At 41.2% G+C, this 26,112-nt stretch overlaps 2 protein-coding genes across 3 annotated transcripts; one reads left to right on the top strand and one right to left on the bottom strand.

Annotated features, from left to right (window-relative positions):
* Positions 1-126: 126 nt before the first annotated feature.
* METTL9 (methyltransferase like 9) lies at positions 127-25,348 on the top strand. Of its 2 annotated transcripts, none has more exons than XM_042438332.1 (5): positions 127-516; positions 7,733-7,923; positions 12,704-12,913; positions 13,986-14,170; positions 24,595-25,348. In XM_042438332.1, the coding sequence occupies exons 1-5, from the start codon at positions 343-345 to the stop codon at positions 24,795-24,797; spliced, it is 963 nt and encodes a 320-aa protein (XP_042294266.1). In that variant the 5' UTR covers positions 127-342; the 3' UTR covers positions 24,798-25,348. The 2 variants fall into 2 exon arrangements, with proteins under 2 accessions (XP_042294266.1, XP_042294265.1); XM_042438331.1 differs by having other exon boundaries at positions 130-516; positions 24,592-25,348.
* Positions 16,214-24,382, bottom strand: IGSF6 (immunoglobulin superfamily member 6). Its single transcript, XM_042438333.1, has 6 exons — positions 24,252-24,382; positions 21,126-21,476; positions 20,031-20,146; positions 18,198-18,251; positions 17,746-17,826; positions 16,214-16,705 (listed from the first exon to the last, which is right to left on the bottom strand). The coding sequence occupies exons 1-6, from the start codon at positions 24,316-24,318 to the stop codon at positions 16,664-16,666; spliced, it is 711 nt and encodes a 236-aa protein (XP_042294267.1). The 5' UTR covers positions 24,319-24,382; the 3' UTR covers positions 16,214-16,663.
* Positions 25,349-26,112: the final 764 nt, after the last annotated feature.

Here is a 26,112-nt window from a genome sequence, read left to right as displayed (position 1 = left end):
CGCCCCCAGAGGCGCCCCCTGATTGGCTGAGCGGGAGAGGCGGGCGCGCGCACGTCCGTCCGTCGTGAGCGTGGCGTCGTGGTGGCGGTGGCGGTGTGCGTGCCAACCGCGTGTCCCCTTCTCTCCCTTCCGCCCGGGTCCCTGTCCCTCCGCGTTCAGGTTCCGCCCTGTTGCCATTGTAATGAATGTGCGTGCGCGGCTGTGCGGCGGAGAAGGCGTCGGGCGTCGCTGAATGGCTGCCGCCTGCTCTGCCTCTGCCTCTGCCATGGAGAAGGAGGGAAGCAGCGGCGGCGGCTGCGGCGGGGGCCGGGGGTGAGGCCCTTCCCCCGGTGGACGCCCCCCATGAGACTGTGCCTGGCCTGGCTGGGCTGCTACACCTTGTCGCTGTGGGCGCTGCGGAGGAGGATGTGGTCTGGGCCTGGCAGGTCCCTCCGGAGCCCCTTGTCCAGGTCCCTCTACGCCAACATGATGGGCAGCCACGGCCAGGGCGGGCCCGGCCCCAAGGAGCACCACCAGGTAGGTCCCCGGAGGCCCAGGCAGGGAGGAAGGGGACCCCCCGCCCAGGCTAGGCCTGAAGGTGGGCCCTTTGAGGGCAAGGGCTCTGGATGTCTGGCTTTGTGTCTTCAGGCTTAAGAGGAGAGGGAGGAGGAGGGCAGCCTAGGAAGCCAGGGACTGTGGCCCTTGGGGCCCCCGGAGCCAAAAAGGTAAGCAGGGCTAAGGCTTCCTTGGTCAGAACCTTCCCACAAACACACAGAACCCTTTGGGAGCCAAGGGCAGCGGGGCCTCGGAACTAGAGCACCTCCTCCGGGGATTTGGGGGAATGCGCCACGAAAGTTTAGGGGAGAGGAGGAAAAAGGGGGGTGGAAATGAAAGGAAAGAGATTGATCTAAATGTTCAGAACCCAATCATGGCTCAGTGCTGTGGAATCCTGGGAATCATAGAATCACAGAGTTGGGAGAGGCCAGAAGGGCCCTGATCCAGCCCAACCCCATCCTGCCATGCAGGAACTCTCAGTCAAAGCACCCCAACAAATGGTCACCCAGCCTCTGTTGGACTTTGTGGTACAACAATCTACAGTTCCCAAAATCCCATAGCATTGAGCCATGGCAGTTAAAGCTGTTTCAGACCAGATTATTTCTGCTGTGTGGATGCAGCCTCAGATAGTTATATGTATCTATGATCTAAGGTTCAAAACACACTTCAGAAACAATCCAGTTTGAGATCGCTTTAACTGTTGTGGCTCAGTGCTAGGCAATTCTAGCAACTGTAGTTTTATGACACATGTAGCCTTCTCTGTCAGAGGCACTGGTGCCACAATAAACTACAATTCCCAGGATTCCCTAGCACTGAGCCAGAGCAGGTAGAGTGGTCTCAAACTGGATTATTTCTGCAGTGTGTTTTGGACCTCAGATTGACTGTCACCTTGAGTGAATTCAACATGACAGCCTATTCTAAGTACACTTGTTGTTGTTCAGGTGGTTTCCAAATTATAGTGAGCCTAAGACACGTACCACAAGGTTGTCTGGACATGTGTTCAGAGGGAGTTTGCCTTTGCCTTCCTCTGAGGCTGAGAGTGTGATTTGCCAAGAGTCACCCAGTGTGTTTCTATGGGCAAGTGGGCATTCAGATCCTGGTCTCCAGAACTGTAGTCCAATAGCTATGCCACTCTGTCTTGTATACCCACTTTTCACTCCAACCTCTAATAAAGCCCCCAGATTTCCTCCTTTCTCAAGGGACAGGTTTTCTGCTTTGAGTTGGTGACTGTGGTCTCATTCATCTCTTCAGATATGCCTCCCACAAGCCAGCCTAGTCATACTGGATAATGTTACCCAGCAGAAATGTGTAGGCCGAGATCTATTGAGATATATGCAAACAGGACAAGAATCAGCAAAGGAGGGGTTTATTATGGAAATGTGTTAGACACATGTTTGTAAAGCATGAGTTTTATAACTTAATGCACCTGGAAACCTAATGCCATTGCCAGGAAATGGAAACACTGTTAATGTGGCTAAAGGTGAATTATGGCTCTCTTCGGCTCCTTTTGGTGTAAATGAGCAACTCTGAGGGAGAAACCAGTCTGTGGAACATTACATTCAGACTACTGGGGTTACTTGTTTCAAAGCCAAGTGGGGACAAATGGAGTTGTGTTGAAAAATACCTAAACCAACTTGGAGTCTACATTTTTGTTGGACCTTGGGTTTTTTGGAGGGTAGTATTTCAGTCTGCAGATTTCCAAGCAAAAAAATCCAAGGAGCTTTAGATGGAGATAGAAATTCTGTGAAGTATACACTTAAACCAACAGTGGTAGAATTCAAAGATGTAGCCATGTTAGTTTGTAGAATCAGTATATAGAGAGATCTTGTAGCACCCTTGAGACTAACTAAGGCCTGTTACAGACTGCCAGAATAAAGCTGCTTTGGGTCTCTTTGGAGGTATGCTGTTTAAATGATGCATGCCTCCTAAGAATCCGGAAGCTGCACCAAAAGCTTCCCTCCAGTGCTTAGGAATGGAGTGTGGCTTTGGCGTGACCTCCGGACTCTTAGGACCCATGCATCATTTAAATAGCATACCTCCAAAGAGACCCAAAGCAGCTTTATTTTGGCAGTCTGTAACAGGCCTAAAGAAAGAAGTTGGCAGCATGAGCTTTTGTAGACATGAGTCTGCTTCCCCAATAGACCAAATGCATCTGAGAAAGTAGACTTACATCTAGGAAAACTCATGCTGCCAACTTCTTTCTTTAGTTAGAGCCTGTATAGACAGGCCAAAATAAAGCTGTCACAGGTCACTTTGGAGGCATGCTGTTTAAATGATGCATATGTCCTAAGAGGCCAGTAGACATGCCAAAGCAACACTCCAGTCCTAAGTGGTGGCATCAAATCAGTGTGCCTGCCTGCTTCTCTTCTCCATGATCCTCTTCAATCTTTGAGAACATCTAGGGAGGTTTTTCTTTGAGTATAATTCCTACTAAGGTGAGGAATGTTGACCAAGGATTGGGTATTCTTTATGGTGACAGCCAGGCTTTGGAATGCCTTGTCCTGAGCAATTCTTCTAGCACCAGCTAACTGTTCATGAGCATTCATTGCTAGGTGAAAACATTTCTGTTTGTCCAGATCTATTATCGATAAGCTGGTCTGGGGTTGTTGTTTTTTCCTATTTGTTGCCTTACTCTTCCTTCTTTCCTTCCTTCCTTCCTTCCTTCCTGCTTGCCAGTCATTTGTATCTGACTTTATTTTTCAAAGGATAGCCGCTTTCTTTCTTTATGATACATTTATTATTCTGATTCAATTATTTTCTTATACATTGTTAGTCACCTTGAAACTATGTGTGATAAGGCAGGGTGCAGAATGTAGATTTTACACACACACACACACACACACACACACTATTGTGTGGCACCTATAAGCATGAAGGGAAATCTTTTGTCTGGCTGGATGGTTATGCTTATCATGATCACTACCACCTCCGTACTGCCAAGCAGAGATTCAAGCCAAATGGAGAAGCAGTGATACTGAGCATGATAACATGGTCAGAGGCTATGGGTGTCAATCTTCATTCTGCAAATCAGATGTCTTGTCAGATTTAAAGCACTTTATTGATGGTTTCTGGTTGTCTAAACCCAGGCTTGTTCAACTGTGTGTTAATGTTACAGCCTCTTGTGCTTTTTAGTGTACCCTTGAAATCCTTTATAGAATTGCACAAATTGGGAAATTGTGGGCTTTTATTGACACATTGATAATGCCCATAACCACATCTATGCATGTCAGGTTTTTTTTGTTCTCAGCTGATAAAAATGAACTGGGAAATGTGATGTAATGCTGTCTAATGTAAATATTTTTGGTAGTTTTGACTATATGACTTCCCTCTTTCTTAGAGATGCCAGCTGGCTTACTGTGGCTTGCTAGAACATGGATGAGGACAGTATAGCTCTCTAGATGTTGTCCAAGACCACTAGCCAAATTAGCATAGACAGTCATCAGTAGTGATGGGAGCTGTAGTCTGCCATGATCTGGAGGCCCAGTGTTCCTCATACCTAGGTTAGAAGACATTTGTGAAAGCTGAGAACTATGAATCTCTCTCTTTTTTTATTTGACCATAACCCATCACATTAATCAGACACAGAAAGAAAGCGCATAAACAGTCTTCACTTGTAAACCTTTAGTTTGGCTTACTCCAGTCATTGCAACATGCAGCCCTAAGTTCTCTGTTTGACACTAGCAAACTTTTCATCTGAGCTGCAGTGCTTCAGGTTCAGGATATAGTCAAACACATTTGTCTTTGCAGTTTAATTTATTGCAATGTATTTGGGCCAATATGTAATTTATGAGAATACTCACTACATCCAGCTGCTTTTTCATTTTAGAAATATTCTGAAATGATGTCACAATAACACGATGAATTAAAATATACAACCAAAATTTATAACAGTTATGTCTCTGTCTAAAGTAAGAGAGTCATAGTCCAAAGATGGATGGCACTAAGAATCAAAATACAGGTGGCTGGTTTATCACCAGAAGTGGTCACTTCATTGAAGTGCCTCATTCCAAAGTACTCAGGCCCCTTTCTCTAGAGTCTAGTCAATACAAGACCCTTTGAGGTGGTAATGTGGCATTCAGTGGCCAACAGTTGCCCTGCTTGCCTTAGAGGCTTGTAAGCTACTAGGACATCCATTTGGAATAGGAAGTAAAAAAATAAGCATTTCAGGAAGAAGTCTAGATAGCTTTTTCCCAGTAGATAAGGCCCCCACATCTTGTAGTTTGGGTTATAGAATCATAGAGTTGGAAAAGACCTGAAGGGCCATCCAGTCCAACCCCCTTCTGCCATGCAGGAACTCACAATTAAAGCATCCTTGACAAATGGCCATCCAGCCTCTGTTTAAAGACCTCTAAAGAAGGAGACCCCACTACGCTTTGCCCATCTGTCGGTGGTGCTTTGATTCAGTGTTCCTGCATGGCAGGAGGTTGGACTGGATGGACCTTGTGGTCTTTTCCAACTCTATGATTCCATGATTCTAAGGTACTGGAGATTGGGACGCTGAGAAATGACATCTCCAATGCTCTCCCAGTCACAGGACACATTGAAAGCATGCTGCTGGAGAGGCCCCTTAAGGTCTTGTCTCAAGGCACTGTACAGCCAGGAGGGCATTGCAGACACCATTTCCCAGAGCCCCTGACTGTAGTGCTTTGGAGACTCTTCTGTTGGGGTGCTACCAGGTTAAAGTGGTAGTTTTGGGGGGTTATGTTAAGGACCCATAAATGTGGATCCCCAGCTGTTACAAGATTGTAAATCCATCTTCTAGTCTTGTAACTACTGAACAGGATGCCAGCCTGCTTTATTAAGGTCATTCCCAGCTGCCACTGAAGTTTGTGGGATTAGAATTTGGGATTATTAATTTATCGGATTGATATCCCGCCTTGCTTTGGAAAGTACAGCTCTCAAGATGGCTAATGATGATACCGTCGTGTGAAATGAATCCAATTAAAACATAAAACAGATTCCCCAAGTCAATTAAAACGATGAAATGATAAAAATGTTAGTTGTATGTAAATGTTAGTTTCTCACATGAGATATTGTAACAACTCCAATCTGTTTGATTAGGCTATTTGTAAAATTCCAGTCTCCCCTACTTTTAAAAGCCTAGACAAAGACAGAAGCATTCCAAGCTTTGTGGGCAGTGAGAGATTAATACATTTCCAGGCATTGAGAGGAAGTGCTGGCAAGGTGGGTCCACACTTGCTTGGAATGGGGAACCTTAGAGAGATGGAACGTGAGTCACAGCTATATATATATATAGATATATTGCGTACATATATTTGCATATATATACACATATATTTGCATGTCTACATACATATAAGGAATTCAAGACAAGGTATACTAGAACCATTTTTTAGCGCCCAGGAGAGATAGTTCAGTCCTCAGCAGCGATGGTATGTAGAACTGTGCCACTTTCATCAAGAGGCAGCTGAAACAATTTGGTTATTTGATGCATGATTTGAGGTTGCTCAAAACTGCCTTATATTTAAATCATCTAGCTAACAGTCAAGAACCTTTTCTTTGTTGAGGGATCCATTTCCTTGAGAGTAATCTGCCTTACTCCTTGGGGATTCTGGGAGCTGTAGTCCAAAACCAAACTTGTCCAAGCTTTGTTTTGTGACTGATAGAACTGTCTGTAGGTTTCTCTGCCCTTCTGGTCTGTGTAGTATTGCTGCAGTAGAGGTGAACTATGCTATGTGAACAGTTGAATGATGCTTCTTCTTGATCTTTGCAGTAAGATGTCTAAGTCTTCCTGCCTGTCTCTTGTGGGACTCTCTAGCAGTCTGGAATCTTGGGTCTAAAACACACTGCAGAAATAATCTGGTTGAGACCACTTTAACAACCCTGGCTCAATGCTAGGCAGTACTGGAAACTGTAGTTTATTGTGGCACCAGGGCTCTCCGACAGGAGGATAAATGTCTCATAGAACTACAGTTCCCAGAATTCCCTAGCACTGAGCCAGGGCAGTTAAAGTCTCAAACTGGATTATTTCTGCAGTATGTTTGGACATAAGAGTCAGCTTCATGCTCTAGATGTTCTGATGCTGTAACCAAAATTGAGATTGAAACTAATTGTGAGCAAATGGCAGTTTATTGTCTGCTTATCTTTGTTTTATTTTCCCCTAGTTTTTATGTTAGTGAAATTATGGTCTTCTTCTAATTTCAGTGCTGTTGGGGTGTGTGTGTGTGTGTGTGTGTGTGTGTGGTGTGTGTAAGTAAATAAGTAACATATACACTTGTCCCCCCCCCTTTTCGTGAACACAAGGTCCACGGTCTTGCTCTTTGTGGGAGGGACAAGCAGGGAGGGACAAAATGGTGGTGTGCGCTGGCATGCGCGCTGTTACCTATTTTCAATGGGACTTGAATATTTGCAAGTTGCCATTTTCGAATTGGGAGGAGCTACTCTATTTGCATTCATACATATATATTTGTGTGTATGCTTGTCTTGACTGTATGCTATATAGAATTTCATTTACTGTTTTGTTTCAAATTTCTCCATTGTGGATTTTCCTGGGCAAGATTGGTAAAAAGAGGGAATAAAAATGTTTTATATAATATATGTTTTGGTATATTTAAGAGCCAGCTTAGTGTGGTGGTTTGAATGTTGGACTAGGACTTTGGGAGGCTAGGATTTGAGTCCTTTCTTAGTCATGAAAACCTACTGGGTGACCTTAGGCAAGTCACACTCTCTCAGCATACGAGGAAGGCAATAGTGAACCTCCTCTGAATATATATATATACTGAGAGAACATGGGGTTACTGCAAGGCATTGCTGACTTGAAGGTGTGTAACTAAAAGTTGTTATCTAATGGAGCAGCTTACAAACAAAGGCATGTAATAATAGTATAATAATTATATATGTTACAATGTAACTTTATTTATTTTTCATTTTGAGCTTTATAAGCTTTTATATCAGCTCAAACTGTATCCATGCATCCCAATATTGTCTGCTCTGACTGGCAGCAACTGTTTAGACTCACTCTCAGAGACAGTTCTAACCCATCCCTTGCTACCTAATCTTTTAAATCATTAATGCAAAGGGTCCAATCTGGGGAGTTTTGTGTGCAAAACACATGCTCTGCGTTGGGCCACACTTCCTCCCTGCTCTCAAGACTATTTTCCTTTGGTTGATTCTCATTTGGCTGTACCAAAATGTGAATAATAATCCTTGTTTTTTGTTCTTCCTTGCTCACCTGTAGTGGTACATGTGCAATACAGAGCAGCTATGTGAATCTCTTCAGCCTGTCTTCGTCCAGAGTTACCTTGACCAAGGAACACAGATCTTCTTAAATAACAGCATTGAGAAATCTGGCTGGCTGTTCATTCAACTTTATCATTCTTTTGTGTCCTCCGTTTTTAGCCTGTTTATGTCTAGGACGTCTATTAATGGGTAAGTGGGGGGAAATTGAGGTATTTTTAATTAGTTTTTATGTTGTTATAATGTCAAACATGCATAAAATTGTGGAAAACACATGGAGAAATATCAAATTGAACTGAAGTGAATAAATTGAGTTGGTCCTGATGGCTGTCTGAGAGCTCCATATTCAAAAGCAGTATCTCTTTCAACATCAGTTATTGCCATAGAAGGGATGGGCTGTTGCCTTCATGCCTTTTATGTGACCTGTCTAGGCTAAACTGCATCTGGTTGCTCCACTTGACACAGTCGCATGTCATCATACACTGGTTAAGAGAAACCATTTATATTTAAGTTGCTGATTGCATGACAGATGACCAAAGAAGCCATGGCTTGTCTACCTCATTTCTGGTTTGTCTCCCTCCCCTTCTTGCCCAGTTCAGCTATTTGAAGGTAAACAGTTGGGAAAAGCCATGGTTTAAACAAACCAGAGATAATAAACCAACAAACAACTGTAGGCTCAGATTTTAATTTGAGTCTGGTTAACAAGCCATAGCTAGTTTTCTGAGAAAGGTTGACCCATTGCAACAAGCCAGATTTCAGCAAACCATCCCATAGCTTATTGTGGCATGTCAGTATTCAAAGGGACAGCTTGGCATTATGCAAGTGCACTGAACTGTAGCACATCCCTAGGTAACATAACTACACTGCTTGGGCCAGGAAAAGTTCTAGTCACAGGATCGACTGGCAAACGGTGTTATGTGTACATAATGCATAATGTGCACTTGAACTGAGAACTATATCAGAATCCCAGATATCAGGCAGATTTCTAGTGATTTCAGTATCATTGATGGAGGTCAGTTACTGATTAAATCGTTTAGAATTGACCTTTGTAAACCTCTAATGCAAATGTTAGTCTTGTGAGATCTGCTTTTTTGTTAGTAAAAAATGTTCTTGTTAACCATTATGTCAGAAGGTGATCTTCAATAGCTCAACAAAGATTTATAATATTCAGTTATTTAATAACTACTACAATATGACACACTTCCTTCCCAAAGTTATACAGAAATGAAGAAATCCCAGGACAGACAGGATTATATTTTTGTATAGAAAGACTGTGAGCTCTGCTCAGCTCTAGTGCTCAAAACAGACCAGATTGCTTTAATTGTAAATGTATTTCTTTTGCAGCAGGCTCTGCTTGTGGAAGTCGGAGGTTCTAATTAAAAACAAAGACAAATGAAACACCAAAGTAGGCCCTAAAAACAGTGCCCCTCACCCTTGCAATAAGGTCATTCAACCTGTCTTGGATGATCCTGAGCTTTCACTCTTGCTTGAAAGTCATATCACTTCTGGTTTCAGTTGTGACTGATTTTCAACCGATTTGGGGGCATTTAAAGGTTTTGAGACATGTGAGAGGTTTGGAGGTTGTGGAGGCAAAATTGCCATGTTTTGTTGTAGTTTTGACTCATTTGGGCTTTGGGTGGTGAAAAATCCCCTGAATTTTTCCAATTTTGGTGAGAGGTCTGGGAGCTTAAGGGTGCTTCAGGGGCTGCAGGTTAGGGCCCCAAAAGCTACATGTGTCCCAGAGGCCACATTTTCCCATTTTGATCTAATCCATGATGGGCAACTTAGTGGGTCTGATAATTAGTCCTTTCAGTAATCCACCAACAATTGCCTACACAAACAGACAGCTGAAGGTGATGCTATACTGGCAATAACAACACATTAAAATCCCATTTCTATATTGAAGCAAAACACATGGGGAGTATATGTCTTATTTTAACCCAAAAATGTCCCCTTATTTTACCACTTTCAGATTTCAGTGCCACCCAACTGAACAGTAGGAAGTAAAGGTTGTAGAAATTGGAGGGTTGCGGCATCCAGCATCTGGGCCATGGATTGCTTGCCCTTTTCTAACCCAACATTTGCTCTAAAGATCTTATTTTAAGAAAGCAGTGGATTGTGCGTCGAGATTTGGAAGCGTTTGGGTTGAAGCATGACTGGGACAGCAGTAAATTTATTTTGTGAAGAATATCTAACATGTTGGAATAAGATTGTTTTCATGTATTGTTCTGACAGACAAAATTATGTTTCTGAGAGTGTTCATTTTGCACATTTTATTTATTTATTCATTTATTTATTTTGGTGTGCTGAAATAAGGTAATGGAGGCCCTTTGCACTTGTGGCAGATACTTGATTGAAATGCACTAGTCATTCTTCACAATGTAAATTATTTTCACAATGCACTGCAAAGACCCACATTCAAATCCCTAACTCAGTTGCGAAGCCTTTTTATTCAGGAGGACCTATTTATTTATCTATTTATTGCAATTGCATCCAAACTTTCTCCCCAAAAGGTGCCTGCTAGTGAAGACACTTTTGTGTGGATTTATGCTGTTGTTTATTGATGTTCTTTTAAATTGCATTTAATTCCATTGTTCTTTTATATTACAATTGCTGTGTTTTAACATTATAAAACACAATTATAATGTGCTTTCGACTTGTACTTGTTTTTAGTTGATGTTGTTGCAAGCTGCCTTTGGGAGAAGGGCAGCTTGCGACAACATTAACTAAAAAAGGAACAGGTAAATTAAAGATAAATCAGATTGTTTAAAAACATCCGATAATCCAGTTTGCTTCTGTATGAAGGGAACAAGGCACCATTTTGTCCTTTGTCTCAGTTAGAAAGCATTTTTGATCCATCCTTTCCTTGTAACCTGGAGCAATGGCAAGGATTTCCAGTGTTGGGCACTTGCTGAGGTCTATATTGCTGCACCAATTCAGGCCAGTCCAAAAAATAACATTATGGGCAGAGGTTCTGAGCAAGGAAGGAAATTATTCAGAACGTAGGGTCTGCCTGAGGTGCTCTTCCCAAGATCCTACCTTGCAACCTGAATCTAGGATCCAAGGCTGCCATCATACAGCACCTAGCTGGCAGGGAATGCATAAAGTTCCCAGTGGAGCATCATGTAGGGATGTTGAGTAATCCTGTTAAAATTTCAAACATCCTGTTTTGCAGGTTTTACATCTTCTTTAGCGGGATGACTATCACATTGCACTTTCTGACCTTCTTTCTCACCTCTTCGTGTTTTCCTATTATGCAGTTTGATCTGCTGAAGCCTGTGTGTGTGTGAATGAGTGAGTGAGTGTGAGGGAGAGAGAATATTATATTGAGAGCCAATCATTCTTGTCAGCTATAAATTTCCTGTGGAGTAAGCAGTCAGGTAGTACTTTCCCCCTCTTGCCTTCCTTGTCATTTTTCCTCTGCTCAAAAAGGGTTTCTGTTGCTTTGAACCCCTTCTCCCCATGGCTTTAGGAATAATGTTCTTGAGCCAATTTATCTGACACAGAAAGGTACCGCCAGGGGGCTGGTCTTTTAACGGAGTGGTATTCTGTACAAAATGCTTTCCCTGAACACCGTTATCAACATTTAACAGGTCATTTCCTATGGACCATTATATTCCACCTACATTAATCCATGGCGCTTTCTCACTTTTCATCTGCCCTCATTGTCTTCGCTACCTATTCTTTCTCCTTCCTCTGTCCTTTCCCTTGATCATGAATCTGCTCTTTGCAGCTGCAGATGCCTTGGCACCAATTGCTTTTTACACTCCGGTTTGGATTCTCTAGCTGTGGTCGACCTAACTAATGCATTGCTCCCTCTCGTCTCTCTTGCTAACCAATTATTTTCTTTCCCCCTGTATATTCTGCGTATCCTTTCATCCACTTGAACCTCTGTCGCTGCTACTGTAATCTTACAATATAGTCTTCAAAGTAGAGCAGGCCGTGATGCCTTTGGCGTGATCCACAGAGACCCTGCCTGTCCCCTGCCACACATTCCTTAATGAACAGCTCATTTGCTATTCTACATTCTTTCCCATCACAAGAGAGCCTCAGGTAGCTACTGCAGTCCTTTGCTGTTAGATTATACCGTTTTAAAATATTAATCTCCTCTCCCACTGCTTTATCCATGTCACCTTCAGCCTCTCTTTCACTTGGGTGTTTCTGTTCTTTTACATCTTCCTTGTCCCTTTGTTTTTTTAAGCCACTCTTTTGAATCAGATCTTTTCTCTTCTGCCTCTAAATGCCTTGTGAATACAAGCTTAGTGTGTTCCTCTGTGTGGTGTTGGCTCTTCCACACTACCGTTATTCATATGATCTGCTATCCCAATGTAAAATTGGGTTTTGTATTTTCACAATTTTGGTTTGTTTGCTTGTTATTTAAGTACCTTGAGTACAAAGAGAAAACTCGGATTAATTTTTTAAAAATAAATTAATACAGTTGGATGCTGTATTATCGAGGGATCCATTTCAGGTGCCTTTGTGTAATATGAAATTCATATATGATCTGGAATGCTTTTTTTAAAACCTGAAATGGACAACAAAATGTTCTCTCTAGCATCTTCTAGCTATCCAGTGTAATCCTATGGTATGCTCCTGCCAGAAGCTGACCATAAGAGTCATAAAAGGAACTAGAAATTGAAAGCTTGGAGAGCTATTGTCAGTCAGGGAAGTCCAGAGATGAGTGGTTGGTCTGAACTGACATAAAGCAGCATGTTCTAATCTCTTTACCCATGTTCCAATCCAAAGCTAGTTATATGGCCATGCAGGCTGAGGGATTTGGGAAGCTGTACTCAATAAAAGAGTAAGCTTCTCAGACATTGTTCCAATACTGTATCTTGCAATATCCAGTATCTCAGCCACTCAACTCAGTCCATGCCTGTCTTGAATGAAAGCTAAGTATTCATATTCTGCATTTGTCCTTCCTCCAAAATAAATAAATTAGTACATAAATCTGTATCTTTTGACATTTCAGGTTGCTGGGAAGAGGTTCAATGTTTGTGTTTTCACCCGAACAATTTCAGAGACTGCTCAAAATAAATCCAGACTGGAAATCCCGCAGGCTTCTCGATTTAGGAGCCGGAGATGGAGAAGTCACAAAAGTCATGAGTCCCCATTTTGAAGAAACCTATGCTACAGAGTTGTCTGAAACAATGATATGGCAACTTCAGAAGAAGAAATACAGGTATGACATAAATCGGTAGTGCATCAGTATTGGGACCTAGCTATTTTTATTCCTCGCCTTCTCTTGGAGCTTGTTGCAATAATTCTGCTGCTGATTTCCAGGGAAGATAAAACATTTAAAGAAAGGATTTATGCAAAGAAGGTCAAATTGCTCCTTGCTCTGCAGGAAACACAGTGATAGATTGGAAATAGGATGTGGGCAGGGAAATACACTTTTGCACTAGAAAGAGTTTCACAATCCGGTGACATAGGAATTGAACTTCTTTCCAAGAAACAATTATTCAGATAATGTTGGTCTTCCTTTTAAAATTTTCTTATCAATAATTTTATTCCCTGTTCAAAAAAAATATTCTTTTTGGATTGACATGAATTAGTTAGTCTAATCCTATATTAGCATGAGGTTTCATGGATATCAGTCCACTTCCTGAGATGCCCTGATGAACTGATAAGCCATAGATTTTAAGTGCAATTAATCAATTATAGGGACTGGGGTAGAATATGATAGCATACAAAAAGATGCAAATTGTAACCATGGCTACGTTTCCATAGAACTATGTCAGGTAATACAGGTCTTCCAAGTGTTTAAAGTTGTCAGTTAGTACTGACATGTGAAAGCCGTATATCTACTTACTAAATGTCAATTCCCTTAGAGTCCAAAACTTCCTTTGAGGAGAGTCCTTTATTATATGTACCGTTATGAGGACTGAATTATTAATACAGTCTGACCTTCATATCCATCCACAGATTCTCAAATTCATGGATGGCAAGGCCATGGATGGCTGTATATGTATAGTGAAATGAAATGGATTGGAATTTACAAATTCGTTGTTTTTCTTTCTTTTAATTTTTTTGTTTGAGAACTGCTACAAGTGCTAATATATATTAATAATGTAAAAGGAAACATTATTATTTCCTTCAAGTTGTCAAGTTTCACATGCATTCCACCTAAGTGTAATGAGGTGAACGCTTTCTTTAGATACCTTACCTTCTTCTGATTGCTGTAAGCAGAATATCCAGTGAAGAATCAGCCATTATCTAAGTGTAAACCTGTCCATTTTTCCAAACTTGTGCAGAGTACTTGGCATCAACGAGTGGCAAAATACAGGCTTCCAGTACGATGTCATCAGCTGCTTGAATCTGCTTGATCGCTGTGATCAGCCATTGACTGTATTAAAAGATATTAGAAGCGTACTGGAACCTACAAGAGGCAGAGTCATCCTGGCATTGGTTCTGCCTTTTCATCCGTATGTGGAAAATGGTAAGTGTCTACAAGATGCTTGTTGGAAAAAGGGGCTGTATGAATTCTTACATGTGAAGAATACTTCTCAGATTAATCTATACAGTGGGCCCTTGTCTGGACTGCTCCCCCCCCCTCATGTAAGGCAAATTCCGCATATGCTTGAGCCCCATTGAAACTAATGGGGCTTGGGCATGGTGGCACAGTAGCATGCACGCACCAATGGACACACTCGCCATTTCCTGCTTGTCATGTGGCTTTCAGAATAAGCGTGTAGGGCACCCACGTATGACGCAGGTGCACTGTACTTTGGATTTGGTCAGGAGGACAACAGCCAAGGCCACCACCAAGACTGAAAGATTTCTGGTTGATCTCCATCACACCCTGCCATAGCCATGTATCTTGAGTGCTTCTCCAACTTATGCAACAGTAACACCAGACAGTTGGGCCTGGTATTCATGGGCATTGTGGGAAATTAAAATAATAGCTCCCAGACACAGGCATTTCCCTCCTTTTGTCAAAGGAATACACAGGGCAGGTAACTGAAGCAGTACCCTGGGATACTAGGTCCCAGGGGGCTAAATGAGAGGACATATGCTGGTGTCAGGCTTGCCTAGTAAGGTTTTCTCAAAGCTAATGCAGCAGGTCTAGAATTCCTTGCTAGGTGAGGTTTATTCCCTCCCTGTCTTATCATTCTGATGAAAGCGTTTTTAGAAGGCTATGGTAATCCAAGCCCTATATAAGAAAAATTATTAGTTGTGTTTAGTCTTACACTCTTTTATTTACTGTGTGTTAAAGCAGTTTCCTCTTTGGATTATTATCATTATTTTTTTATTTATCTCCTCATCCCACATGCAAAGTGGCTTTTAAAGGACTTGTCGAATGATTTGGCTCCCCACAAAACACACCCTGAAAATTTTTCAAATTTCTGAGAAATAGTAGTAAAACAGTGCATTTGCATTTATCACCTTTTGCTTGTTCTGGGGCTCAAGGTGACTTAAGTCATGCGTGGTTTCCCATCTAGATGCTAACTCAACTTCATCACTGTTTTAGTCCAGCAAATCTGATTTATCTCATGACTTCAGAGCATTGCCTCCTATTGCTACATGTTAAAGGACTATGCCTTGAATCCTTCAGGTGTGGCGTACTTTGTTTGCCGTAGGGACAGTTGACTCCCAAATGACTCAGTACAAGTTAGTTCATGTTTTTCTAACAAACCTATGCAAATAACCAGGTTAAATTAATCCGATTCTCATTTTAGAAACATCCAAGCTTTATCCTAGTCACAGTATGGCTTCCTTGTCTCTAATAATGCTTAAGGCCTGTCCAGCCTGGGTGTTATTATTTGTTGGATGTAGTTCAGCAGGATGTATATTAAGTCTGTTCAGTCAGACAAGTTTCAGAAACTGGTGTCACTCCAAATAAAAGGCGGGTCCGAGGAGAAAATGATTGAGGAAAGGAAGATGGAGAAATACTGGGTGTGGAATACAAGTTGAGGCTGTTTTATGCTTTGCTGGTAGCACTGTGGGCATCACTTTTGTGGCTGCTCCTCCACTGCTGTGGGAACATTTAGAATTAATGCCAAGAAGTACAAACCATGTTCTCAGAATAGCATCAAAGTGACCATAGAACAAGCAGATACATTGCTTAGAATAACATGTAAAGCAGCCCTTACAAAGCCTTTGTTTAGAGGCTTCAGACAATGATGGACCACAGTCAGAACAGAAGGACAGGCTCTTGTCTGATGTTCTATCTTTCTGAAGTATCTCTCCAGCTTCAAAGAATTCATGCTGTAGTTGCACGGTAACCCTCCTCTCCACATCCCATGCTGACATGTTTAAATTTCCATAGTTTTAAAAACACTATGTGGTTCACGCATATGCAAATTCTCACATATCAGTTTCTTCCGATTTGAATGCACATCAAATAAAATGTTTAAGGGGTAATTAAAATTAAAATGTATTTGATAGGACTGATGTGAAAGCCACCATCAGGTGAGAGAGCTACATGTCAATACAAGAGTATCAAAGCCAAAGAATAAGCAAAGATCATAAAGAGGCAAAATGTTGTTCCCAAGTCAAGCTTCTGAAAGCCTGAATAAAAGCCTTTATTGGTCAGTTGTTAAACATGTTACTCCAGAATGTAAGACCTTTTGTAACTATGGCAGTGCCTTCCCAGCCACTCTCCAAATATTTTGGACTATATTTTGATTCCCCATATTAGCTGGGGCAATAGTCCACAAAAATCTGGAAGGCACTAAGCTGGAGAAGTCTGATAGTTTAGTCTTTTCTCTTACACACCAGGCAGCTGTGTACAGCTATGAAGCCTCTTGGTTCTGGTAATTCCTGACCAACAGATAAATGTTGTGTTACTATTTAATTTTATAGATAGGATACAGTCTCTGTGTGAAATACTATCCTGGCCAGTAGCGGTTTTTAAACAGATTTTTCTTCCAAATGTTCAGCATTTGAATCACATCCTCAGCTGTGTGAACTCTGCTATAAAAAGGAGTAACTAGGATGGTTCATCTCTTGCACGCCTGTTAGCCAAACTCCCCTGCAAGAAAAGAAAGTAGCACATTCAACAACAACAGTATTAATTTGTATTCTGCTTTTTCACAAAGGAATCAAAGCGGAGTCCAACAGTATAAATAAAACATCAAACAATTTAAATTACAATTTAATCAGGTAGCATGATCTTAATGGACCATATTATTTGCAGCAATAAAGCATACTTTTTTTGCCTCTTACTTGTTATTTTAAAAATACCACATACAGCACCATCATTATATTAGTCAAACAAAATTACAAACTCTGGAGCTTGCACATTTTCCAAGATCTACTAACCAAGGGCCCATTTACACCACACTAGTACTCACCAACAAAACCAAATATCGGCTTTGTATGAATTTTTGCTATTGTTTAGAGTATTCCTACACAGGACTTGCTCTAGGAAAAGCCAACATTTTTGCTTGCTTTGCATTCCTACTTCCCTTTCATACTGAATGCATTTATTTGTGAGCTGCATGATAGAATAAGAATCATGCTGTTTTCAGAGTGTCACCTGCCCTATAGTAGAAACCAGGTTTGTTGTTGTTGTGTGCCTTCAGGTCATTTCCGACTTACGGCGACCCTAAAGTGAACCTGTCACTGGGTTTTCTTGGCAAGTCTCTTCAGATGGTGTTTGCCATTGCTGTCCTCTGAGGTTGAGAGATTGTGACATGCCCAAGGCCACCCAGTGGGTTTCTGTGGCTGAGCGGGGATTAGAGTCTACAGAGTCATAGTCCAGTGCTCAAACCACTGCACCTCTCTGACTCTTTTTAGAAATCAGATAGCAAACTGCAATACAGGCATCTCATTCATTTTCATTGTTTTGGCATGATTCTTGCGCGGGTCTGAGCATCTGTGGACAAGAAGCCCCATTGTTTTGATTGGAGGTGCATGCACACAGCTGTGTGCATGTCGTGCCAGCGATTGGGGACAGTGGGACTGGAAGTCCCACAGTTTTTTCTATAACCGCTTGCTGCAGATACACAGGGACAACTGTACATACATGTAAACACAGTTCCACTCATTTTGATTATTCTGGCTACTTACAGGCCAAAACTTTCTTTTGTGCTTCTTTTTGTAGAGCTCCTTTGCGATTGCTTGACAGATGGCTTCTTTGCTCCCTTTAGCCTGAGAAATTAAAAGAGATTTTGAATAGAGTCCTTCCCCACCGAAATGTGTAAACAGACACTATGGGGGAAAGTTGCAGAATTAAAAAGAAAGATGATTGCTGTTGCCTTTTGACAGGGCGTCTGAGGATTGAATGCTGTAAACCAGGGTAGGAAATTGGCTTTCCCAGTGGTTTCTGGTCTGAAGCTCCCATAATTCTACACCATCATTAAAATATTAAAGCAAACAAACAAAACTGCGGCATTTTGGGTTTTTTTTTTTAAACTTGTTTTTTCCCAATCCTTCTTTTTTGCAAGTGATGCTTGGGCTACAAAAGAAGCCACATCCAGAAAATGCACTTGCTGTCAGTTTCTCAGATGACTAACACTTACACAAACATTGTGCATCCCTCTCAGGTCTTCTTTCTCTGACCTCTTGAGTTTTGGCTATAAAAAAGAAAAAGAAATACAAACTAAAACATACTAAAACAACCATAAGTCATATACCAAAATTGTAAGTACAGTTGGCTCTCCACCTTTGAGGCTTTGACTTTTGTGGATTTGGTTATTTGTGGTTTTGATTAAAACGTTATCTCTAGGACTCTCTAGGTCCCCCAACGCAACTCTGCCAGAAATTCACCGTACAAAAAACACTTCTCTAGGCATTTGTAGGTCCTCCAACATGATTTTATGGTCAACCTTTGGCAGATGTTAAGCATAGAGTTGTACTGGAGGACCTGGAGATTCCTAGAGAGGTGTTGTTATAGGTATGAAGAATACGCTCTTTTTTAATTTGCAGTTTTTCCACATTCACATGGGTCCTTCACTCCTATCCCCAGCAAGCGAGGAGGGACCACTAGTGCTAAAACAATGATAGCATTAAATTAGATCTGCAAGCAGCAGGAAACAGTGAGTAGAAATCAGTCAACCAATGACCAAAAAAAACCACCCCTGAAATAGAGAGGTTTTTATCCATCCCAGTGGAATGCCACCAAAGAAACCTCTCAGGAGTTTGGTTACAGTAAGTGAACAGGCTCTCTCTCGTGTCCTTGGCCACCTTGCTCTTAAGGTCAACAGGACATGGAGGAGAACCTCACCTGCAGATCTTGATGCTTGGATGGTCTAGTGTTGAAGCAGGTATCCTTTATATCTGGGTCCTAAACCTGGGATGGGCAGGCCTTCTGCAGACCTCTCCACCCACTGCTCCATCTGTGTTTCCCAGCACATTATAAGTGATGATGTTCCACTTGTAGCCTATTTTTGGCTAAAGAAAGATGTTTGAGGAGAGAGAGAGGGAGGATTTGCTACCCCAATTTGCATGTGATGTGGGGATGTTTGGGTGTAGGTTTTGCGTGAAAATCATGCAAAAACAAGCCAAAAACAGTTCTAAAAGTTTGGGAGGCTTTGGGGGATGCCAGTGTGGGATGCGGGAAACATATGGGGCCCATAGCCCACACCTTCCCCATCTGTATTCTAAGCCACCTAGAGCTTTAAATATCAGAACAAAGATGTTAGGGTTGTGTTCAGAAATGGACTTGGGATGCCAATTTTTGTAACAAGAGCATCACATTCTTCCTGTAAGTTGTTCTTTGCAGCAGTTTTGCCTGAACATTTTGGGCCAGATGCGCAGTCGGTGAAGTGTGTTCTGAAAGACAGCATATTGCAGTTGTCCAAAGAAGATGGGCTAATAGTCCTGTGCTACATAAGAGAGCTTTCTTAACATTTATTTGCAGCTTTTAAAAGACGATCTGCTGCTGTGAGGTCTAGTATGCCACAGAGTGAATTTGCAGAAGTGCAGAGGGTATTATTGTCACATGCCTTCTCTAAATGTTTGTACATAGCCACAGGCACACACGAATCTCTTACACAACATACAAGGAGATTAGCTTTGCTAGCTGAGGGATTCTAGGAACTGTAGTCCAAAAATTTAACTTTTTCAGATTCATTACAAAAACAGTGTACAGTTGCCCCTGGGATTTGTGTCCTCGAAAATCTGCAGAGGGGTGGCCTCCACTATTTTCAATGGGGCGTGCGCCCGGCATGCATGCACAGGCACACACCCCATTCAAGCCTATGGGGCTTGAATATGCCTGAGCCTGTTTTTGTGAGGGAGTCCAGTATGGATCCGCTGTGAAAATGGAGGGCCAACTGTAATTTGTTTTTATTTTTTAATTTTTTTGTACTGGTACAGAATCAAAAAAAGATAGTATATAATTTTGAACATACCTTGGAGAAGAACTTTGAAATTCCCAAAATGGCAGTGAGGTATAAGAACAGCAACAATGAGACGGCCACCATGATGTTAATTCCTTGGCTATAGTATATCTTATCCTCTTTAATAACTAACAAAAAAGAATGCAGGTTGTGTGTGTTTTTCATTTCATATTATTATTATAATAATATTATCATTATAAATAAATAAATTATAGTATGTTATAATTTATAAATTATAGTATGTTGTTATCCTTTGGGGGTTGGTTCCAGGATACACACACCCTGTGGATAACAAAATCTGTTGATGATCAAGTCCTATTAAATACAGTGGTATAGCAAAAATTGTGTCCCTTATATAAAATGGCAAAATCAGTCTTAAAAATACATGGAATTAAAACAATGAAGAACTGAAGGCTATGCAGATCAATGCAGTCTGGACAATCCAGGTGCTTCTACTGAGAAACCACCAGCATGGTCATTTGAAGTGGTTAAACACACAATAGAGCCTCCATTGAAGATCTTAAAATCTGGGCAAGAGGCAGCCTTTCAGATATCCTTCCTCCAGGCTGTTTAAGGATACGTAAGTCAATACCAGCATCTTGAGTTCAGCTTGGAAATCAAGCAGTTGGTATAGACCAGTGTTATGTGGTCTCTAAAGATGCACACATTATGACAATATGACCACTTTATTATACAGGATTAGTCCATTAGCCTTGGCTAACTTGGAATAGTATATTGCAGAGTGGGGAATGTTCCCCCCTCAGATGTTTTGAACTATGGTTTCTATAGTCCCAAACCATTGATGACAATGAATAGTGCAGATGGGAGTTTTAGGTCAAACATCCAAGGCGATGGTTCCTCACCCTGGTTTTCCCCAATAGGTAATGGTTCTCTAGAGTATCAGGAAGGAATTTTGTCCATCACCTTTTCGCTGGTTATGCCAAAGATTGAAACTAGTGCCTTCTACATGCAAAGCATGTGCTGTACCGTATGATTATGCTTCTAAACACATACTGTAAACTATATTTGGGTGCACTCCTTGACTGGAAGGTGGAATTTAAATCTTACATAAAATTTAAACATTCTTAAAATAGAAGTGCAACTGACCTCTGATCACTAACAATGTTCCTGCCCCTGTTTTCTTGGAGGTAGTAGTACTGGAATGTGAAAATGCTATCCCACAATAATAAATTGCACTGTCTTCCACACCGGGGTTGTTGATTTGAAGGGACGTCTGATCTTTTGCTGGCTGAAGAACTTTGAACTTGCTGCTGTTGTTGCACATAGGGGTACACAGATCCTCATGGGTCTGTGCAAGATACCGAAACCATAGAATGTTAAGAGAAGATGTGGGGCAAGACTGAGCAGTAAATGTGCATGATATAGTAATGTTGCTGGATTCATTATAAGCCTCCATGAATTGAGGTTGTGTTACAGTCACATCACAACGATCAGTACCTGTTGAAAAGGAAGAAGTGTAGCTTGATGAGAAAGAACATGAATAAAAATTGCAGCACAGCAAAAACAGCATGAGTTTGTGAAGTTGAAGGCTTTCATGGCTGGCATCCCTAGTTTTTTGTGGGTTTTTCAGGCTGTGTGGCCATGTTCTAGAAGAGTTTATTCCTGACATTTCGCCAGCATCTCTGGCTGGCATCTTCAGAGAAAGCATAAGTTTGCATTATAGCTTTGATTTCATGTACCTGTGCAACACTTAAAGGCTCTATTCCTGCCCAACACTATTTTACTTTTTAACACAAACTCAGATATGATCACTGAGAAATTATTTTTACTGATTCTGTGAGCTTACTCCAAAGTAGCCATGCATAGGACAGGGGCCTTGTTGTAAATGACTGCCATGATGGCTTGAACTTATAGTAACCCTATGAATGGGAGACCTCCAAGACCCCCTGTTAGCAGCAGTCTTGCTCAGGTCCTGAAGACTCAGGGCTGTGGCTTCCTTGACTGTGTTTATCCAACGATCATTTTTTTCTAATGGGAAGCTTTAAGTGTTAATTATTCAACTATTCTGAAAGGATGTATTTTAAGGCATGTATATGATCTGTGAAGAACATGGATAAGTTTCATTTTTGAGCTGCAACGCCCAGATTTCCTGGAGGCTGTGGTGGTAGTCTTTAAAAAACGTAACCTCCAGACTTGTTTCAGTGCTGTATATTTATGCTCAGCCCATCTCAGGACTCCAGATATAAAGGTATGAGCTTTTTCTCCCATTGTAAGTAGAGCAATTGCAATGTCTGTTGTCAACACATAGGAAATTAAAGACTGTGAAGCTAGAAAAAGTAATCATTTTTTAAAAATGACAAATACACTGTTTTTCCCATGTCTCAGATTTAACATAACATGTTAAATATATGGATGCAGGCTGAGCATATGTGAGAGATGCTAATTTGTGAAGTCAAAGGCTTTTATGGCCAGCATCCATCGTTTTCTATGCATTTTCCTGGTTGTGTGGCTGCATTCTGCATTTCCCCTGAAGGCCAGAACATGGCCACATAGCCTGGAAAACCCACTGAAAACTATGAGGCTAATTCTTTTTCAGTTATTATATGGGGATTTTTGTTTTAACTCCTTTTTTGAAGGTCAGATCTACCAACGTCCTTACCTCCATCCTCAGTCACACAAAGCCTGTGAATACTGTTTTGTAATACCTTTTCTCTCTTTAGAAGTATAAACTTCTGGGCTGGGAAAGGCAAGAACTGTTTAAAGTCTGTTCCACTTTTGCAAACTAATTCTGTTTATGACAACAACTGTGCAGCGTAGTTCTTTCCTGATGTAGAATATTCTAAGGGTCTGTGGAAAGGGGCATTTTGCAGCCTTTTCATGCAGCTGTTTTCTCTCCCTCAATGTCATGTGTATGGAAGCACTCTTGTTCCCTGCCCTTCCAAAATCACATGCTTTATGCCCAGCTGCCTCTTTTGAAGCCTTTAGTTAGAAAATGAGGTTTTTGAATTGTAGCTCCCCAAAATCTTTGGAGCAACCTGTCAGACAGCTTTTACTGTCAAGATGTTCTTCTTAGGTTGAGGGAATCTCTTTTCCTGTAGTTTGAATCCATTGATTGGGTCCTGTTTACTGGAGTTGCAGAAAACAAGCTTGCTCCCTCCTCAATGTGACACCCCTTCAAATACTTAAACAGGGCTGTCATATCATCTCTTAACCTTCTCTTCTCCAGGCTAAACATACCCAGCTCCCTAAGTCTCTCCTCATAAGGCATGGTTTCTAGACCTCTCACCATTTTGGACATGCTCCAGCTTGTCAACCTCCTTTTTGAATGGTGGTGCCCTAAACTGATATTCCAGGTGTGGCCCCTCCACAGCAGAATAGAGTGGTACTATTATTTTTCTTTATCTAAACACTGTACTTCTATTGCTGCAGCCGAGAATTAGATTGGCTTTCTTAGCTGCTGCATCACACTGTGGCTCATGTCCAGTTTGAGGTCTACTAGCACTCCTAGATCCCTTTCACATGTCGTCTTGTTAAGCCAGGTGTCCCCCATCCTATATCCATGCATTTCATTTTTTTCTGCCTAAGTGCAGTACCTTACATTTCTCTCTGCTGAAATTCATTTTGTTCTTTTTGGTCCAGCTTTCTAATCTGTTAAGGTCATTTTGAATTTTGATACTCTCCTCTGGATTATTAGCTACTCTTCCTAATTTGGTGTCATCTTTAAATTTCATAAGCATGCCCTCTATTCCTTCATCCAAGTCACTTATATGTTTGACATTTGCTGTCATTCTTGCTTTTTCCACTGCGTCCAAGTAGGACTATTGATGTTAGTGGTACACTCTCAAATATATTCATTAAGGAGCAAACCCCTTGAACCCTTTTGGTTTATTTGCGCACATCTGTGCAGTGTATTCATGAAGTGCTCTGTAAGGTAGGGTGAGGCAGGATGTGATGTGTCCTCCTAGATTCCTCATGTATCTTTGTGAAATACCTTAGGAAATCGTTTCAAAGTAGAGGAGTATTTGCTTCATTCACTTTAGCTCAGATTTTACTCAAAGCAGTAAAATTCTAGTAGTCTTTGCAAGAATTTTATGTGCACCCAAGACCAAGCTTAAGCAGGGTAACTAATGTCCCCCATCCAAGTTGGAGAACATAATACTCAAGTTATTTTGATTTGAGCAGAAAATCCCTCAAGCATCTCTTCCCATCTCTAGCAAGAAAAATGAAAAAGCTTAATAATAATTGAAAGGATTAAGAAAAAAGATTCCTTACCAGCACAACATGATAACCAGGTAAATTCAAGCACCAGAATCAGAAGCCGTTCTGTGAAGGTTGCCATTTTGCCTGTGAGTTTCCTCCGAAAGGGCTCCAGCTTCGAAAAGTGGAACTAAGCGACCCTGAAATAGAACCAAAGTAGGAAACTCTTCTTAGTTACCGTTCTCCATATTGCTCAACAGAGGAACTTCCTAAGAGCGTATTTACGCAGCTTAATGACAGCATACCGTTCTGTTTTCTGAAACATTTTGGCTCATTTGATGAAGGTTGATTATTATTATATATTCTGTACATACAAAAAAACAAAACGCCTAACCAAGTCCGTGTCTTCTCTCAGTAGGTGGCAAGTGGGACAAACCTTCTGAAGTTTTGGAAATCAAAGGACAGACATGGGAGGAACAGGTGAACAGCCTGCCAGACGTTTTCAGGAAAGCTGGCTTTGCCATAGAGGCGTTCACTAGACTGCCCTACTTATGTGAAGGCGATATGTATAATGACTACTATGTCTTAGATGATGCTGTCTTCGTCCTCAAACCAGTGTAAATGTATCTTCTGAGTCAAACCCAAGAAGCAGCCTGTGAATGAAGCGTTTCGAATTTTTTGTTTTTTATTATTATTATTATTATTATTATTAATTACAGAAAAGGAGGAAAATTTGTGGTTGTCCATTCTAAATCGACGTCATGTATGAAGTCTAAAGGTCAAAAAAATACTAATTTCCTTGTAGTATGTTTTTTTTTTAAAAAGGACATCTTTTTTAAACAAAAAAGGACAGAGCTCTTCCGTTGACGGTTTCTTAAACCCCCGCGAGGTTCCTGCAATCCAACAATAACTAGAAGATATTTTTATACCTAACAACGGTAGGACTCACAATCCAGCAATAGCCAGGATGTTGCATAAAACGGATCCAGTGTGCATTTGCTTATCTCCAGGACATCGGAAAAGAACACTGGCCATAAAACTGTCTGCTTGGTATAAAATTTGGGTTGATGAAGTGTTGGGATAGATTTTCTTCCATGTTTATGAAGTTATTTTATCTGTTGGTCTTCAGCACATGTTTTTAATCATGCCTAATAAAACTTTTTTGACATGAAGCTTGTGTGTAATGTTTATTTGTGTAAATGGAGCCGTTTCATCTTATGTGCACTGCATGCATATGAATGTTATGAAGCTGTCTTGTAACAAGTTAGTCCATCTAACCCTGGGTTGCCTATGCTGACTTGCAACCAAGCGTGTAGCAGATCCTGGGCTTGCAGGATTGAAGTGCTGTCACCTTTTAAGTAGCAGTGATTATAACATCCATCGTCCCCTTTACATTTGAACTGAGACCTGCCTTGAGATCTGTTTGGAGATTTTTGGAATCTGTTTCCCTTCAGTTTATCTTTAAATAAGCAAATAGTTAACACAATTCTTCACTGTGGTACCGTCCCAAGGAAATTGACACCATGATTTACCACTATGTTCCATCAAACTTACTCCCAAATAAATGTGTGCATTGGGTTTGATATCTGCTACCTTACTAAATTGGCCATTGTTGTTGTTGTGTACCTTCAAGTCGTTTTCGATTTATGGCGACCCTAAGGCAACCCTATCATGAGGTTTTCTTGGCAGGTTCCTCCAGAGGCTGAGAGAATGTGACTTGCCCAAGGTTACCGAGTGGGTTTACATGGCCAAGCCAGGATACAAACCCTGGTCTCCAGAGTCGTAAGAACAAACTAACACTTGCATTTTAGTCTCTGTCATCCTGCTTCCTTCTCTGTAGATGGCAGTGTCGTTCATATTTTGTGCTTTGTGTGACTATAAGTACTGTACAGTACTGCAAACGCTGAGTAATTATTTTCTTATACAGGACAAGCTG

This window comes from Sceloporus undulatus, chromosome 8 (genome assembly GCF_019175285.1).
Source record: "Sceloporus undulatus isolate JIND9_A2432 ecotype Alabama chromosome 8, SceUnd_v1.1, whole genome shotgun sequence".
NCBI classification, from domain to species: domain Eukaryota; kingdom Metazoa; phylum Chordata; class Lepidosauria; order Squamata; family Phrynosomatidae; genus Sceloporus; species Sceloporus undulatus.
Note: the sequence above shows the minus strand (reverse complement) of the source record. Positions and strands in the feature narration are given on the sequence as shown.

Bases quoted from the DNA above. Each gene is read 5' to 3' on its own strand.
- METTL9 (XM_042438331.1), top strand. From the start codon at position 343: ATGAGACTGTGCCTGGCCTGGCTGGGCTGCTACACCTTGTCGCTGTGG. The intron at 12,914-13,985 runs GTATGACATAAA...AAACTTGTGCAG, and splicing joins CTTCAGAAGAAGAAATACAG to AGTACTTGGCATCAACGAGT. The intron at 14,171-24,591 runs GTAAGTGTCTAC...GTCTTCTCTCAG, and splicing joins TCATCCGTATGTGGAAAATG to TAGGTGGCAAGTGGGACAAA.
- IGSF6 (XM_042438333.1), bottom strand. From the start codon at position 24,318: ATGGCAACCTTCACAGAACGGCTTCTGATTCTGGTGCTTGAATTTACC. The intron at 20,147-21,125 runs GTCAGTTGCACT...CTTTTTTGTTAG, and splicing joins AACATTGTTAGTGATCAGAG to TTATTAAAGAGGATAAGATA. The intron at 18,252-20,030 runs GTATGTTCAAAA...TCTTTTTTATAG, and splicing joins TTTCAAAGTTCTTCTCCAAG to CCAAAACTCAAGAGGTCAGA.